General features: G+C 40.5%; 2 protein-coding genes across 3 annotated transcripts; both read left to right on the top strand.

Moving 5' to 3' along the window:
- Window positions 1-58: 58 nt before the first annotated feature.
- On the top strand, window positions 59-6,599 carry toe1 (target of EGR1, exonuclease). Its single transcript, XM_032531731.1, is given in 9 exon segments — window positions 59-652; window positions 2,717-2,757; window positions 2,944-3,040; window positions 3,213-3,371; window positions 3,830-3,943; window positions 4,434-4,582; window positions 5,021-5,183; window positions 5,393-5,879; window positions 5,882-6,599. Coding segments are annotated over 9 exon segments (1,608 nt in total). The 5' UTR covers window positions 59-538; the 3' UTR covers window positions 6,166-6,599.
- A 941-nt stretch (window positions 6,600-7,540) lies between these two features.
- On the top strand, window positions 7,541-9,778 carry tmem53 (transmembrane protein 53). Of its 2 annotated transcripts, XM_032532164.1 has the most exons (4): window positions 7,541-7,633; window positions 7,700-7,811; window positions 8,005-8,108; window positions 8,252-9,778. In XM_032532164.1, the coding sequence occupies exons 2-4, from the start codon at window positions 7,757-7,759 to the stop codon at window positions 8,951-8,953; spliced, it is 861 nt and encodes a 286-aa protein (XP_032388055.1). In that variant the 5' UTR covers window positions 7,541-7,633; window positions 7,700-7,756; the 3' UTR covers window positions 8,954-9,778. The 2 variants fall into 2 exon arrangements, with proteins under 2 accessions (XP_032388055.1, XP_032388054.1); XM_032532163.1 differs by having other exon boundaries at window positions 7,542-7,811.
- The last annotated feature ends 7,540 nt before the right edge of the window (window positions 9,779-17,318 follow it).

Here is a 17,318-nt window from a genome sequence, read left to right as displayed (position 1 = left end):
ACTTCACCTCGATAGTTAGCTAAGTAAAGTGACGTATGTTTATTGGTGTGTATCGCAAACGCCTGCTTGGTATTTAGATTGAAAAGCAAAACGTCAAACACATAATTCAAATAAAAACATTGAGTGCATCATTTCCGATACAAGATTTATATTAATTCAGTTGGCAAATGTTGTGCATACATTAAGTGGCGAACGTTTATTTTTTCCGCTCCGGCCATAGTCCAACTACTATGGATTTTTTGTTAAAAGACCCCGAGAAGCACGTTGAAATGTTTACGGTGGAAGCGCCGTAAGTTGTCGACACGAACAAGTGCTAATGAATTTACAACTGCTAAAATAATTACCGAATGTATTAAGGTAATATATCACGTAGCTAAGCAACAAATAAGTAAAGAGCTCCGCATAGAGCTGCTATAATGAAAACCTTTGTCAGGTAGTTAGCTTAGCTACTATTTCAGGTAACGTTAGCCGTCGTGAACTGCTGACAACGTTTGTATAGTATAAGAGCTGCTTGCTTTTTACACAAGTTGAGACAAACATGGTGTCTTCACTGGTCGTTCCAGTTATTGATGTCCAGAATGATAACTTCAGAGAGCTTTGGCCTGCTATGGTAGTTGCCATTAAAACGTCTTCCTTCGTTGCACTGGACACGGTAAGTGTAGCTACTTGTGTGTGAATGTCTTAAGTCTTAACAGCGTGTACCACTTGCAATTAAATATTTAGTGGAATCATACTTTTTAAAACTCATAGATTTGTCCCTCTTATTTACTCTGTTACAAGTGACAGAGTAACATGTGAACAAACTGTACGTGGAAGGCCAAAACACACACACTCACAAACACAAACACGTCAACTCAATTTTTAACCATTAATATCGTCAGAATTTTTTTTTAGCAATTTACACTGCAAATAAGTCCAATTCATGGTGGACTTGAAGCACTGTCTATGATTTGAAGCAGCACACTTCCTTCTTTCTTACCCGGCAAACCAACACTGACCACATTGTGCCTTGTTTCATTTTCAGAGAATAGGCCTAGTCATTTCTTAAAACAAGCATTATGCCTCTTCCAAAAACCAAGTAATCTCCACAATAGTGAGGGGCCGGCCTAGTCTTTTTACAGAACCGATTCCTTAAAGTTGACACGTGAATAGGGTTGCACGATATTGACAAAATGGGATATTGCGATTTCGACTATGAATATTGCTATATCAATATTGATTTCGATACTTTTAAACATGTCAAATTACAGTTACGGGAAAACGAATCAAAATAGATTTATAACAAGTTTTTCTTACAACACATGGTTTATTTCAATTGACAGTCATATTGGACTGGTACAACATGAATAAATGAATAACGACCATGTCTACAGAACAGGACATGTTTTACTGGTTGGACAGTATTAAATAAATAAATAAACAGACTTCTCTGATTCGTTCCGGTTTGGTGTCTCTTGTCTATTTCTTTATGTACACTGTCACTTTGTCGAAATATGCACGCACGTGGTACTCTCCATAGGGTTTGTCACGTCGTGGACCTGTGCGCTGACGTGCACTAACGTGCAAGCGGCATGGCAACTGGCCAATGAAATGATGCTCATTACAGCGTTTCAAGCGGACTCTAACATCAAACACAACTAAGCCACACAGCCAATGGACGCGACGCAGCGCTGGCCAAAATATTGCATAGGCTACTTATTTTGCGACACTTTCAATATAATATTGCGTAATGTGATATTGGGATAATGAGTTGATATTTCGTGCACCCCTAACGTATAATGTATGTATAACCTTTTCGAGTTTTGGTTGTTGGTTTTTTTCTGATCAAATTTCTATTTTTATATTCAGAAAAAAAAATGTAAACATAACATTCACGAACAGTTACAAACAACATACTGGGACATAGGATTGCGTCCCAGGGCCACAAAATCACAGACGGGAAAAACAGGAGGGAGGGAGACGAAACAACACATGCAGAAACGGACACAAGACAACGGACCAATCACACACGCAAACAAAAGAAAAGGCTACAGCGTTGCCTTCAAGGACTCAACAATGCTGTGCCAAGTCTCAAGTCTTCCCCGGGTCTCCATCCACACAAGCCGTCGGAAGTTCCATGTACATGACATCCAATAAAAGAAAGGATCCATGAACGAACAGAAAAGTCATGAGGTGGCTTCCAACGGGTTGCGAGCATCCTCTTAGCAGCTGTAAGCCCAGCAAACACGACATGCGTTTGAGCCCTAGAGAGCTGGAAGGCTGACAGGTCATTCATGATCAAAACATTGACAGTAACAGGCACAGTAACATTAATCAAGGTGGAAATTTTGCATGCATTTTGCATTTGTTCCAGAACTGACCAACAGAGCATATGAAGAAATGTACCTTGAGCTTTAATTGGGCAGAAAGTGCATGGTCTGTTAATTATTTTCATGTAATGCATTTTCACATGGGTGAGATATGTCCTATGTATAAATGAATTTGCTGATGATCTGGATCGCGAGATACGTCTGGAATGTTAGACCATACATTCATTATGCCCGTCGAGAGTGGGATCTGGGCAATCACGTGCCCAGATCCTCTCGATAGGAAGGTCTGTATGTATGCCAGAAATCTGTATGTTTGTTATTCTTTGTACTCTTTGTTTTGTCACATGATATCACCAATTTAAATCTAGTAGTAGTAAAGTAGTAAGTGTTCCCTGTGTATGTTTTAGGAGCTAAGTGGTCTTGGAAACAGAAAATCCTTGCTGGCTGAGTGAGTAAAAAGTCATCTTCTCTGCACTCCTTCTTAATACACACTCACCTGAAGAGTATCAACAGGTTGTTGTGCAAGAAGCTCAGTCGCAAAATATGCGGTTTAGAGCATGTGCCATCCCGTGTTAGTGCTTTTTAGTTTTTGCATTTCTGTGAGCTCGCCCTGACCCTCGCTGTCATCTTTCAGATCCATAGAGGACAGGTATAGGGCTGTATGCCATGCAGCTCGCTCACGCTCCATCCTCTCTCTGGGAATCGCCTGTTACAAGAAACTGGACAACAAGGTACAATAAGATGAACCCTTCTCAGATTGCATTAAACTTGTCGTCTCCGTAGTCCATAGTCTCCCACACCATTGTGGGTCATGTATCTTGGGCTTGTCAGATATGACAATTTGCCACTGCAGGCCTCTGTGTTATGTTTGTGAAGTTTATCTTCTGCCTTCTCCTTCCTCAGGCTGCAGACACATACCTGGTCCAGGTGTATAACCTCACCCTGCTGTGTTCAGAGGAGTACATCATAGAGCCCCAGTCAGTCCAGTTTCTGGTTCAGCATGGATTTGACTTTAACAAGCAGTACGCCCACGGAATCCCTTACTGTAAGGGCAATAATAAGGTGATGATACTGTTCTGTATTGTGCCGTGTGAGCTGAATCTTGTCCTTCTGGTCTCTGTTGTACCTTTACTGTGCGGTAGTACTCCCCAAAACCTGTAAACAGACTTTGATGTTTAAAATCAGTTCCCTGAGAAATTAATTATGGTATGCTAGTTAGACTGTCGACTGTACTACATTAACATCCTTGCAATAGATCATGTCTAAATTGGGGCTTATCCATTATGTGTCTCTTTATCTTAATTATTCTTTTTTGTTTATTAATCATGGGGAAATTATTAATATTTGACTGCCCCATGCATGCCAAGATGTAACAGCATCATGATAATACTAAAGCATCTAAGGGTACGGGGCACATCATATATGAAAAGACCATAGACAGAACTGAACACCATAGGAATGTTATTCATGTGTCTGTGTCTGAGTTTCAGCTGGGTTTTTCTGTCTACCTTCTTTTTTAGGGCGCATCAGACGATCAGGGCGTCCACATCCGAGCCTTGTTCACTGAACTGCTGCGTGCCAGGAAACCTCTGGTGCTCCACAACGGCCTCATCGACATGGTCTTTCTGTACCAGGTACCATCAAGTTATTATGGTTGCTGTTCAGTTTCATTCCTTTTTGTCTTTTTGATGTTTATTTCACTTATATTCCTACAAAAGAAAGTACCACATATTTTTCAACTATTTGGTAAAGAAATACTGACTGGATAATTAAAATTTGTGGTTTAGGATAAATTGTTGATCTCAACATACAGCAAAATGTTTAGCACTTGTTACATCATCTTACTTAGCCATTGGTATTCAAACTGCAAAGTTGATTACTCTATTAGGTAATTGCCTGAAATGAATCAATCACTATTTTGATAATTGATATATTGTTAAGTATTTTATTTAACCAAACGCACCAAAAGCTCTCTGGTTGCAGCTTTTCCGGTTTGATTTGCTGCTTAACTTCCATTTTATATCATTGTAAACTGAATATATTTGGGTTTTTGACTGGTGGTGCCACCAAGGTCTGGAGGAAAATGTAATGGACGTTTTTGTGTTTTTTGTTGTTGTTAACCAGAGTTTTTATGCACATCTGCCTGACCGCTTGGCCAACTTCACATCCGACCTGTCTGAGATGTTTCCTGCTGGCATCTATGACACCAAATATGTCACTGAATTTGAGCTCCGGCTCACTGCCTCCTATTTGGAGTATGCCTATAAGAAATGGTGAGTTTTGGTTTATAGTAAAATATCGACACAGTAGAAACACACAAGTACAGTATATAATACAGTGTATATAGAATACCATAGTTTGCGCTATATACATTTCCTAGCGGGCGTGTGTGCGTGTGTGTGTGTGTGCGTGTGTGTGCGTGTGTGTGTCAGAATTGCCCTAGAGAGACAAGTTACGTTGTATGAGTTGAATAAGATGGAATTGTATCTCAATCAACCATAATGCGCATGTCTGCCTAAAGTGAAAAGCAGAGAAGAAAGGTGTTTTCTTTGCTGTGTCCGTTTTTTTTCTTCTTTTCATTATCAAGGAACCTCAAAATGCATTATTGTGCTAGTATCATTACCGTAAAAAGGGAGTTGTGTCGGTGTTTTAAAGTGTCTGTTTTAATCATTCCTAATGCCCCTCTCCGTCCCCTCTCTCTTTCTTTTCAGTAAGCTGGATAACAGTCGCAGTGTGACCTCCGGAGGGAGCGGGCCTCACTTTCATGTAGAGTTCTGTCAGTATCCCGGTCACATGTCCAGCTATGTGGACTACAGAGTGTGTCCAGCTGTGGCCTCTGCGGAGGGACAGACTGAAATCTGTGAGCACTTCTCTGTAAGTTTGAACCTTTTTGTACTCAGAGGAAAAATTTATTTTACAGAAATTCTCGAGCTAAAGTGAAATGAACACCCTCTCTCCCTCTGTGTGTGTTCTTTCTGTGTGTCAATTATAACCTACGAGCCAAGTAGACGGAATGTATTTGTGCAAACATTTTTAATTACCCTGTCTCCCTGTCTTTCCGTTTGTACGTGTTTGTCTGGCAGGGGTTCGGCTGGTGTACGAATGGCAACCAGTGTCCGTTATCCCATGACACTGACCTGATCATCCTCCAGGACGAGAAAGGCACGGGGGACAAGAGAAAAAAGAGGAAGAGACATAGAGAGAAGAAGAAAGGTGGAGGCAAATCAGCGGAGGGCTCTTCCATCTTTGACGGTGCCCCTGAAAGCAAAATACCCCACATGGAGGTGGATCCTGAAGAAACACCAGAGGACCAGCAAGGGGCTGAGCGGGCCCCAGAAAGAAGGCCACTAATGGACAGTGACGGGAACACCCAACCAAATGAAGGAGAGGACATGAACACAGGCAGCGAGGGGAACAGAATCTGTGAAGACACTGCAGACTTCCAAAACCTTGCACCAACGCTCACAAATGATGACAACACTAACACAAAAACCAACACAAATGATGGTTTAGAAAGCAGAACAGAAAATGTAGGGGGAGAAAAGTTAAGTGACCCCACGCCCAAGAATGCCATCAGACGAAGAAGGCTGACTCAGGGACGCACCGGGCCGGGTTTGATGCCTTTATGACGGGATACATTTTTGCCCACTCATGTACCATCATCAAGAAGGAAGGAGTGGGAGCTGGAGAGAAGGAGCAGCAGAAGGAAGAGGAGCAGTCGTGGCTTCCTACATGTTTAAATAAGGTTTACCTCAGCCGCAAGACAGCGCCTCTCAATGTGGTAAAAAGCACCTTCTCCAAATCGTCCAAGGCCCATGTGCACAAGATGGAGGTCGTATGGGGGCGGAGAGTGTAGTGTGCACACTTGCACACCGCATTATACTGTATATGTGCAGGTTCACAATTAGATTTTTTTTTAGTCACGCTAGCAGCTAGTTTCTGAATTTCTGTTGAGTTTTTAGGAATAGCGGGATAAAATGTCAAATTTTTCATCCATTTGAGTCAGTTTTTTATGTTCCCACATTATTTGTATTTCTTTAGCAAACTTAACTAAACAAACTGTAAATATTATTGGGGGAAAAAAATGGAACTAGTGACTTGTGATTGTAAAACCAGCAATACATACAATGGAGAGGCACCTGTTTTAATTTAGTCGGCTAGTGTCTCTAAGGTTTCTATTGAAACAGCCAAAGTGAGATGATGATTGATATGCATTTATACCACAGTTCAGATTTGGTATCATTAACTGTTTCTGAAGTTGTCTGTGGAAAATAAACGAATGCTCTTTAACACTGTTTCTTTTGTCTTTATTCTGTCACCCAGGTTTACAGTACGAGTCAAAAGTTTGGACAAACTTTCACATTTGACTGGTACTATATCTTGAGGGATAATAGAGAATAAACTGGTCTGAACTTAAATCCCTTTATGTAGCCAGTACAATAAATAAATATAACTCCATACACACAGTGTGAATGAACGGTCCAAGGTAAGGTACTATTACCTGCAAATAAATCTGTACAGTGTGTTCAGGCTGAATAGACTACGAAAAAGAAAAGTTTATATAGTTAATAAATCTGTGGTAAAACACCAGGTTATCTTCATTGTTGTATGGTACACTGATCTCAAATCACACCATTCCTCAGATTCCAGATTAGAAGCATGGAGATTCATAGAGGTATGCAAGAAGGCTCAAGTCCAAAAAGTGAGTAAATGATTAAACCTGTAGCAATACAAGGGGTTTTTGTGCATTGTGTAACCCCAGTTTATTTGCCCAAATACCATGAAAATGTTTCTGACGTAAAATGCGATAAGATAAAGGTGCTCTACAGTATGTAGGGATGTCAACTAATTAAGCCATTTTAGAAAAATAATTGTATGATAGAAAAAAGATGTAAAACCAGTCATGTCATTCGATTGAAAATAAAGGAATATACATTTAGACGTGTTCCAAGCAAAAATATCTTGTTGCTTGACAATGAAAGAAAATGAACCATAAAGTACGTTGGTTGAAATAAAAACGTTATTGGAGAAGGTAACAGTGTGTGGGATAGGTTTTTGGACTTTTGGAGTCCCTAGACTAAACAAGGAGTTGGTGATGTGCTGGGATCGCATTGCCAGATTAATTTACTTTTGCATCATATAATTTTATATATAGTTTTGTGGAATATTATACAGAATTTTACCAATTTGTCCGACATAACACTATTATACAGAGGGGGGCGGTATTGCAGCATTAGCTGGATGTTTTCCGCTGTTCAACCACATAAGAAGAAGCGGGACTGTAATAGTGCAGTGACCTGACAGCCCATCGACCTGTCTGCAGCGTGTACCAATCTAGCATTGCTAATTTAAGAGCTCTGTAGCTTCTCTATAACCCTTTTTTTCAACAGCCAAATGAACCGAACGTTAACGTTGGAGAACAACAGTTGATACTCTCACATACGGAAATGGCAGACGATGAAATAGACTACAATATCGTGTTTCCAGATGCGGGGACATCGGGTGAGCATCATTTCATTGTACTGTATGTCAATACCTCAGTTAGCTTAGCGTACATGCTAACACTTATCTTACAAAGAAGCCGTACAAATGTAATTCTGCCGACTGTGTAAGCTTAGCTCGCTAGCTTCGTTTTAGCTTAGCTCGCTGTGACAGCTTTGGTAGCGTGCTGTTTTATCGTCTGTCTTGTTTTCAGAGAGACACTGGCAGGGGACAAAGGAGCCAGTTGTGATTCTGTTGGGCTGGGCTGGTTGCAAAGACAAACACCTCTCCAAATACAGCTCCATCTACAATGAACAGGTGAAAACTAAATACGATAATCTCACGAGGCATTCTTCTAATTTATACCATCAATTTAGCAGCATTATGTTATTATAGAAGCATTAACATACAAAAAAATCAATTTTTTCCCTTTCTTTCTTTTTTCTTTCCCTCACTTTTAGGGATGTGTGACCATCTGCTACACAGCTCCCTTGAAGACAGTCTTCATCTCAGAGTCGTTTGGCTACAAGGAGCTGAGCAGTACGGCCCTGAAGTTGCTGGAGGTCCTCTATGACTATGAGGTGGAGAACAGCCCTATTTTCTTTCACATATTCAGTAATGGCGGCTTTATGCTGTACCGTTACATTGCAGATTTGTTGCACAATGACAAACAGTTCAGTTCCTTGTGTGTGATTGGGGCCTTAGTGGACAGTGCCCCAGGTAGTGGGAATGTCCGCGGGGCCCTACGTGCACTGACGGCCACCCTGGGGCCCAAAATAACCCCTGTTTTAAGGTACGTCCTCCTAGCGCTTTTCGCAGTGACTGTTTTCCTGTTGCGAGTCGTGCTGTACCCCTTGACCAAGTACATCCACAAGAACCACTATGACGCCGTGCAGGAGCGTCCGCCCACCTGGCCTCATTTCTACCTTTACTCCCGAGCTGACCAGGTGATCAGGCACACAGACATCAAGGTCTTTGTGGAGACCCTGAAGCAGAAGGGCGTCCCGGTGGACAGTTTTGATTTTGTTTCCAGTCCCCACGTTGGTCATTTCCGGGACTTTCCTGAGCAGTATGCTCTGAAGTGCCGCAGTTTCCTGGTCGCGTGCATGAAGGACTTGGAAGGGAACGAGACAAAGAAGAGACAGAGGGTTCAGGATCAATGAAAATAACAGAGAAGCACACACAATTTTGCTAACCTTCTGTTAAGCTGTCTTGCGAAGAAAATCAGACAAACGTGTTTTCTCAGTGGTCTGAAAAATCGGTTAGGAAATGAGGTTGACATTTTTTTGCAAGACTGCTGGAATTTGAGCTGAACTAGTAAAATATCTCGATGTTTTTCTGTCTCAGTGCGCATGATGGCAAGGTTCCACAGATGTGGTCTTAGTGTACTAAACCGTGTCTAGAAAACCAGCCTTATGGAACACTGTAATTCATATACCCCTAAAGTGTGTGGCCTAACCCTGCCAACTCCAATGTTTTTGCAACAGTCATATACCATATGTAAAAATAACAATACAAACAATTGCTATACACTGGAAAATAAATCCTTTAGGATCATTTAAATATTTAATATTGCTGTGAAATGTGATGCATTGTACATTAGTAGTAGTGATTCTAAATCTGAGGCTGTATTGGATAATAATTGATATCTTCTATTTATTACGTCTACAATGTATTTATAGTTTTAATCTTACAATTTGTCATTAATATTAGAACACAAGGGCACTTACAATTAAGGCAACTGTCAAAAATGAATACTTTTCAAAAAGGAATTTAAAAAAAAAAAAAAAAAAGCTCAATTGTTGCCTTAATCAACAAATGCCTTTTTTGGGTCCATACATTGTAGAACACCCAGCCCTAATATGTGATTTACACAGTTTATTTTATTCAAGGAAAAAGTGATTGACAATGAATGTATATGTCCAGAACAAATATTGTGTTCTTTTTTTAACTGATGTGCCTTCAATAAAGTAGAATGCTCGTAGAAATGTGTCCCCCTCTTTATTTTGAATGATTCTTAATGCTTTGGATTTGCAACATACATGATTTCAAACTGTTTCAATGGCTTCCTTGGAAAACCAAAATGTTTAGTGTCACTCCAGATGCAGTAGGAAAGGTGTTAATCACCCATGACAGCACTGTAGTGAGTTAAACTTTTCAGTAATAATGTAGTAGCCTGGATGCCATCCTAATTTAGCTCCGCCCACAACATTTGAGGTCAGGAAGTTTGTTCTGGCCTTGATCTGTTGTGGAGCAACTATGCTCCAACCAGAGCCGTTTGGACCAATCACATTGTCAGGGCGGGCTTTATATGATGATGGACAGATGATCAACAGTAGCGTAATCAACCACGTCACCAAAGAGAATTGAGATGTGTAGATTTTGCCACTGCCTCTGTTATAGAAGATATCGACAGCGCATTGATTTTAAAAGAGGAACAGAGAACCGCAATCAAGGCATTTGTAGATCGGAAAGATGTTTTTGCTGTCCTTACCTGATTTGGCAAAAGTTCAACATACTCCGTTGCTCTGATTGGTTGTAGGTCTATCCAATTATTCACAGCGCAATGGAGCAGTATCAGACTCATATTCTCATTAGAACCTGAGTATGATGTCGTCAGAGTACTAATGTAGCACTGTGGAGATAGACTAGTAGTATGACTAGTAGCAAGACTAGTAGTATGTGATGACTTTTGCTTCATTAAGTAAATAGGTGTGCTTGTCTTCAGGTTTATCAAAATACAGTTGCTGAAGAGTGGTTTCAAACTCAGATAAAAATGAATTTTGAAAGCATCTCAGCCTCTGTTTAACAGGCCAGTGAGCCCGCTGACTTGTTGGGAATCTCTAAAAATTAAAGATGGCTTCCATGCAGTGAAATAAAGTTCAAATTGCAGTAATATTCTCACTCAGAAATGCTTGGTGCAGCAACATTATTGCAAAATGATTAAATTAATAAGCTGATGCTGGTCTGTCATTTGTGATAGTAAAATCATTTTGTAAAGCCGATTTACAATATCAAAACCTTCGTTTTCATGCTGCTTTTCCCCCTTGCAGAAGGTGTGCAAAAAGCTTGTTCCAGCATGAAGTTCATCCTACACGAAAGGCTGTGATACTGGTCTACAAATGTAAGTTATTTTAGTTTAAAATATATAGTGAAAGTTAGTAAATCCTGCGTTTATTGTTCATTTACACAATGGACAAGTTGGAGTCAAAACCCAGGCCTAAATTATTTCTAACGTTTTAATAAGGAACGTTGATGGAAACTCTTTTATTTTATTGGTTATGAAGGCTGTCTACCTTCAACTTGAGTTGAACTCTTGATTGTGTTCCTTTGCTGGAGGGCTCACTGAAAAGAAGACATCTTGACAAGATGGTTGTGTGATGTCATACCCAGAGGCAGATCAAATTCAGCCGTTTCCCCTCCACTCTCGTCATGAGACATCAGGGACTGTTTGAAGAGCGTGGCCCTAAATTGGTCCAGCACGCATAGTTATCGAATGTCTACGACATGTCAGATTTGACATTTGGAAGAGCGAGTGGTTGGCATTTGTCTCTGCGCCAGGCCTCGCCCTGGCACTTCATGTATCATGTTGAGCTGCTTGGAGGAAAGGGAGAAAGAGGAAAGTTTACATATCGGCACAGACAGATGAACATCGCTTACTGGAGTGCGCATGAGATCGGCTGCTCGGATCCTGCTGGTGCTCTCCTGCATTGTTTCAACGACATAAGAAATGCTCAGTCGTGGCCCTGTTTACTCTGAAGTGCTACACAAATACTGTTAAATAAACGCATGTCACAGACTGTATCTGCAGGATTGGAAATGTAATATTTGCGTATGAGACAAAATGGAATCCCATTTAGGGACATTCTGATCTCTTACTTTATTTTATTTTTTTATCCTTTATTTAACCAGGTAATACCCATTGAGATTAAAAATCTCTTTTGCAAGGGAGACCTGGCCAAGATAGGCATCAAAATTACATCACATCATTACATACGTACAAAGATACACACATGAAAACCAAATATGCACTTACAATGAAATCTCAATTAAAACATTGACATTGACTTGAGCGAAAGTAAAGCAAAATACTACAATGTAAAAAAGAATCCATTACAATTAAATGTTTAAAATTCCACATAAACAAAAGTACAGATGAATAAGCCACAACATGCCTTTATTATACACATATATGTATTATATCATTAGATTATTATGTACACTTCATTTAAGTGTAATAGTTGGCCAAAACGGAGCAAATTTTCAAGTTAAAATTTTATTTTATTAATTAGCTTTAAATGGTAGTATTTAAGTAAAGTACAAGTGTCACAGAATTGCGGAGTATTGGAGTAAATATACTTACTTTTTACCACGTGCCTGCTATAGGTTACTGCATTGTATCATAGTCTGCTAATGCTGACCTAGCTACTGCACATGTGCGACTCCCAACAAAGATAGAACGCAAGTGTGATGCCTCACTCTGTAGCTAAAACAGAGAGCTCCACACACAGGGTGAGAAGAGGAGCTGCAGCAATGTGCAGTACAACAAAAATAAGGTGTTTTTTGAAAAGTAAACCACATAACCCTACTCTGATACAACCTCTAAATACAATTATGAACCTGAAAATGAGCATAATATGGGCACTTTAAATAAAACAATAAACACAGTTTGGTCAATTGTATACCTGACACTGATCCCCAGAACATCCATACAAATGTCGGAATGACATTTCATAAATTCAGTGGCATTAATAATCCTGAAGAGGGCAGCATTGACTCACAGTTCCCATCATGCAACCAAAGACTATATACAGGCTATGCATGCAACGTGTCACTGAGGCCTCAACTGAGCATTAAGCAAGCTACGATCAGGTTCAGCAGTGGGCTCCTGAGGGATAAAGGCTGTGAAATGTTACCTTCAGAAGCTATTCCTGTGCATGTTTGCACTGCTGTGAGTTGTTAAAAAAAAATAAAAATAAAAAATGAAGGGATTATTTGTGCAGCAACAAATAACACTATACATTTAAAATATCGGGGTTATTTAGGTGAATAGCAACATTACTTTCCTACGATCCTGCCTGTCCTTTTCTTGTCATTTGTCTGACATCACAGATGATAACCAAGAGACTGAAGTATAAGTAAAGACAAAATGAGTCTTTTCATTTAAGGATGGGAGATAAAGGCAAGAAAAGAGAATGGATGGGAAGAAAACGTCATAACTTCCCCCCCCTCTCAGAAACGCACTGAGAGACGAAATTACCCCGTGGAAGTTAATGAAGTCTCACAAGTTGATGAGGGGAAAATTGCAGCGAAGAGGGGTCAGCGCTTTCTCTTTAGCCTTTCCCTCTTCCACGGAAAATGGCTGCGGTCAAGATCCATACTTTTAGAGGACGCCAAGCACTCCAGTGCAGAGATGGAGTGAGAGAGATGGGGGAGGGGTAGATTAATGGTATTAAGTGGTGGCACTTGGCAATGCGGTAACATATCGTCTATGTTCTCTATTCCACACTGATAGTTTCATAGACCTTGGCTTTACACATTGACTTTTAGCTGTGATTTACAGGATTCAAATAATCCGGGTGGCTTTTCATCAAGACCTGCGAGCATCTTCACTACGGAGTCACATCAGCGCCAGTTTTATCGGGGAATAAAAAAAAATCCAATTGATACCTTAAAACATGGCGATGTTTCCCTTCTGCACTTTGGATTGCTGGTTATCATGCAAAGCCTAAAAACAAACTTTCTTTCAGAGATCAATTTATTCCTTGGTTTAATGTCACTCTAAATCGAAGAGAAATGTTTGTATTTATGTAGGCTACATGTTGACATTTTGGATGCTTCCCCGTAATCCCCCTTTCTAGATCATTGCATTGCGGAAATGCAGAATTTTATCTGACAGGCACACACAGTAACAGATAGGATCTAATGGCAAATCTCTTCGCCTCTTTCTCCAGTGATTTGAAGTGATTTTGTACAATGTTTGACATTTTGATTTTAAGTCTGACATACTGTGATTTTATATGGCCAGTGATAACTATGATTCTTTTCTCTGAATCTCCTTTTACACGCAGGTCTGCAGTAACGTAATAAAAAGCTCTGGTACTTGCAATAATGCTTGTGTATTTATATTTAGTTTGTTATACTACAGTTTGTATCAATTTGTTAGATTCTTAGATAAATTATCCCATTTTTCCATTACTGCGTCCCTGCTTGTAATCTTTATGAACTTCCCATTCTTATCGGTCTTCTTCCACACACATACCCAGGTGTGTCACACTGTATTTTTCAGGCGACACACAGCGTCGAAACCTCGACTTTCTCGCTTTCTCCACGGGACCGGCCTTGTGATCAATTTGAGCGGGGAGCTGGCGAGAAGTCACTCAAGTCACCCTCGCCTCCCTCTAATGAGCAAAGTGTCTCGTGGAAGCCGAGTCCGAGGCAGCATGGGAGCTCCCACACACACAAGTGCACTCGCGCAAAGAGGAACAAATGTGTCACACTTGCACACAAACACACACCTTCAGTGGGATGAAATCCAGAGGATCAGGACCAAAGTCCTATCCGCCTTTGAGTAACTTTAAAAGGTCTCCTGGCGTTTTGGATTGAAGAACGAAGAGAAATTGGGTGTGTGTGTGTGTGTGTGTGTGTGTGTGTGTGTGTGTGTGAGAGCGTGTGCGTGCGTGTGCACGTGTGTGTGTGCAGTTTGAGAAGGGAATCGGCTTGTTGGACCAGACAGGGAGCCATCATCAAAATCTCCCCTGGTCTATCTCAGCCCCTCAGCCCTCTACTTAAGACCAAAAGAAGCGATGGAATGTTAGATAAAGGGGAAAAAAGACAGAGAGACATAGAGGGAGAGGAAGATGGAAAGTGAGAGGAACAGTAGTGTAGAAACCCCTCAGCGTGTGTGCAGCCTCTTTCCCATCGTGTGGTGCAGCAGGCTGCTTCTCTCAGCCTATTCAAAGCGAGTGTGTGTGAGTGTAGGAGTGACTGTGTGTGTGGTGTGTGTGTGTGTGTGGTGTGTGTCTGTGTGTGTCTCTCTCTCTCTCTCTCTCTCTCTGTGTTTCTTCACAGATGTCCTTGAACAGAACCCCCTCAGCTCTGCGGATCCCTGCTGCCACTGGAGAACATTTGACAAGCAGCAGGCTCTTGTTAGAGCGCTGTCAAATTAAAGGTGTGTGTGTAGGTCTGAGAAAGAGTGTTGTGTGTGTGGTGTTGTGTGGGTGTGTTGTGTGTGTGTGTGTGTGTGTTGTGTGTGGTGTGTGTGTGTGTGTGGTGTGTGGTGTGTGGTGTGTGGTGTGTGGTTTCAGAAGCTCTATTCAGAGCCCTGTCAAATTAAAACTACCAAACAAACTGTGTGTGTCACACAGACAGGCCAAGTCGCATGTATGATGGCAGTGGTAGCCTTGGGCTGCTTTGTCTTTGTTTGTTTTGTGTTTTTTTGTGTGCGTGTGCGCGCGCGCTCGTGCCTGCCTCCGTGCGTGTGAGAGCAAAAGAGACTTGGATTTTGTGGCATGCACCTTTTTTACATGCATCTTTTACTTGGTTCCAATAAACAAAATATACACACACACACACATTGGTTTGGAGAAAGAATCTAATGAGGTGTGTATAGTAAGTGTCACTCTCACACACACACACTTCAACCTGAGCATACTGTAAACTTATATCTCCATTCAGATGATTATACAGGAGTTTTGAAGGTCTACAAATCCAGCAATACAAGCTCTTGAAAAATAAGCATTTTTCTTTCTTTTTTTTACCATTTAAAACAAATACTTAACAATCAGTGATTATTATTATAGTTTACACATATATTCATGTTGCCCAGGAATTAATACAACATTAATTTGTACACAAAAAATATTTCAAAGCAACAAAACGACAAATCATTTTGTGGTAATACACTGAGGTGGGTGAGATAAGATCAGATGATGTATGATCATTAAAACAAAAAAGAAAGCTGTAGGTCTCCCGCAGGGAATGTGGACAGAAACAGATGTAAATACAGACAACCTTTATGTCAGGACTGTAGTTACAGGATGTCCTACTGTGTGTGTGTGTGTGTGTGTGTGTGTGTGTGTGTGTGTGTGTGTGTGTGTGTGTGTGTGTGTGTGTGTGTGTGTGGTTGTGTGTGTGTGTGTGTGGTGTGTGTGTGTGTGTGTGTGTTTGTGTGTGTGTGTTATCATCGTTTGTACACTTAAAAGGACTGAATATAGTTACGATACTAAAAAATTGGAAATATCCTTAAATGAGTACAATTTGCAGGTAATCTGTCAATTCAGAATTTAATTTAATCTAACCCAAGCAATGGTGTTCCAAGCTAATCAAGAAGTGAATATTTTTCCGTTTTGTTTGGACTTGACTCTAATCTTTGCTTTTTTTCTTGTGGTTTAGTGGTTAATTTGACCTCTAAGTAAAAAAAAATTAACAACAAGCAAATGGTGGGGGGGGGGAATCACTCTTTTGTACACACAGAAAGCAGGCGCATGCAGATATAAACTAAAGTCAACCCTGGAGAATGTAGAAAACCGATGACAAACACAATGAGCCTATTAACTTAGCATCAACTGGAAGCACGGGAAACCAGCTTGCCCGGTCCCGGCCAAGAAGGCTCGTAGCTCCCCGTAAAAACCACAGCTTGTAGTTTTTACATTTCGTTTTTTTGTACGCTTTAAACAAACCAGATATGTTGTGTTCATGTACTTTAGAAGTACAGGGATTTTGTCACCTTTGGAAAGCAGGCTAGCAATTTTCCAGTGTTGTTATCTTTATGCTAAAATGAGATAAGTGCCTGCTAGCTCTAGTTTTTACTTTTATTTACAGATATAAAAGTGATATTAGTCTTCTCATCTAACTTGTGGCAAGAAAATAATGTATTTCCTAAAATGTCAAACTATTTTTTTAATGGTTCCAAGCCAAACAGGTTGGAAGGGTTAGGGGGCTAGAATTAGGATTAGGAGTAAGGTGTAACCTACCAATGTAACGGAGGGTTACATTTAAGAAAAAGGATACTCATTTGAATTAGTATTACGAGCATGTGTGTTTATGGCTGCTCACCTAAGTGTGAGTGTGTGTATATTGTAGTGTCCGTGCATTACAGAGGCTGTGTTAGTGTTTTAGCTTTGCCTCCATTAGCAAAATGTTATGATTTATGCAGTTGCTGGCAGAGTAATATATTTAGAAGTTTTTTTTTCCCTTTATCTTGTAGCTGGGAAGCCGATTCATCTTAAAGAGTGATGAGGGAAGGTTGCTCTCTATGCAAAACGCATTAAAGCTAAATGAGGAGTATATTACTCAAATCTGGCTGATAATCCGTTAGCTAAAGACCCCTGGCCGCTAACTAAGCAGATTAAGATATGTCATTGCCACCGCGACCAGTATGACAATAATACACTACTTATGTTCCCACACACACACACACACACACACACACACACACACACACACACACACACACACACACACACATGAAAATGCGTGTAGCATGCACACAGTAACACATTGCTCTATTGTATACATTCACACTTC

Source organism: Etheostoma spectabile, chromosome 12 (assembly GCF_008692095.1).
Source record: "Etheostoma spectabile isolate EspeVRDwgs_2016 chromosome 12, UIUC_Espe_1.0, whole genome shotgun sequence".
Classification (NCBI taxonomy): domain Eukaryota; kingdom Metazoa; phylum Chordata; class Actinopteri; order Perciformes; family Percidae; genus Etheostoma; species Etheostoma spectabile.
This window is presented reverse-complemented; position numbering and strand designations above follow the sequence as displayed.

Coding starts and splice junctions, on each gene's coding strand:
- tmem53 (XM_032532164.1), top strand. CDS start 7,757: ATGGCAGACGATGAAATAGACTACAATATCGTGTTTCCAGATGCGGGG. Junction 7,812..8,004: donor TCCAGATGCGGGGACATCGG/GTGAGCATCATT, acceptor TCTTGTTTTCAG/AGAGACACTGGCAGGGGACA. Junction 8,109..8,251: donor GCTCCATCTACAATGAACAG/GTGAAAACTAAA, acceptor CCTCACTTTTAG/GGATGTGTGACCATCTGCTA.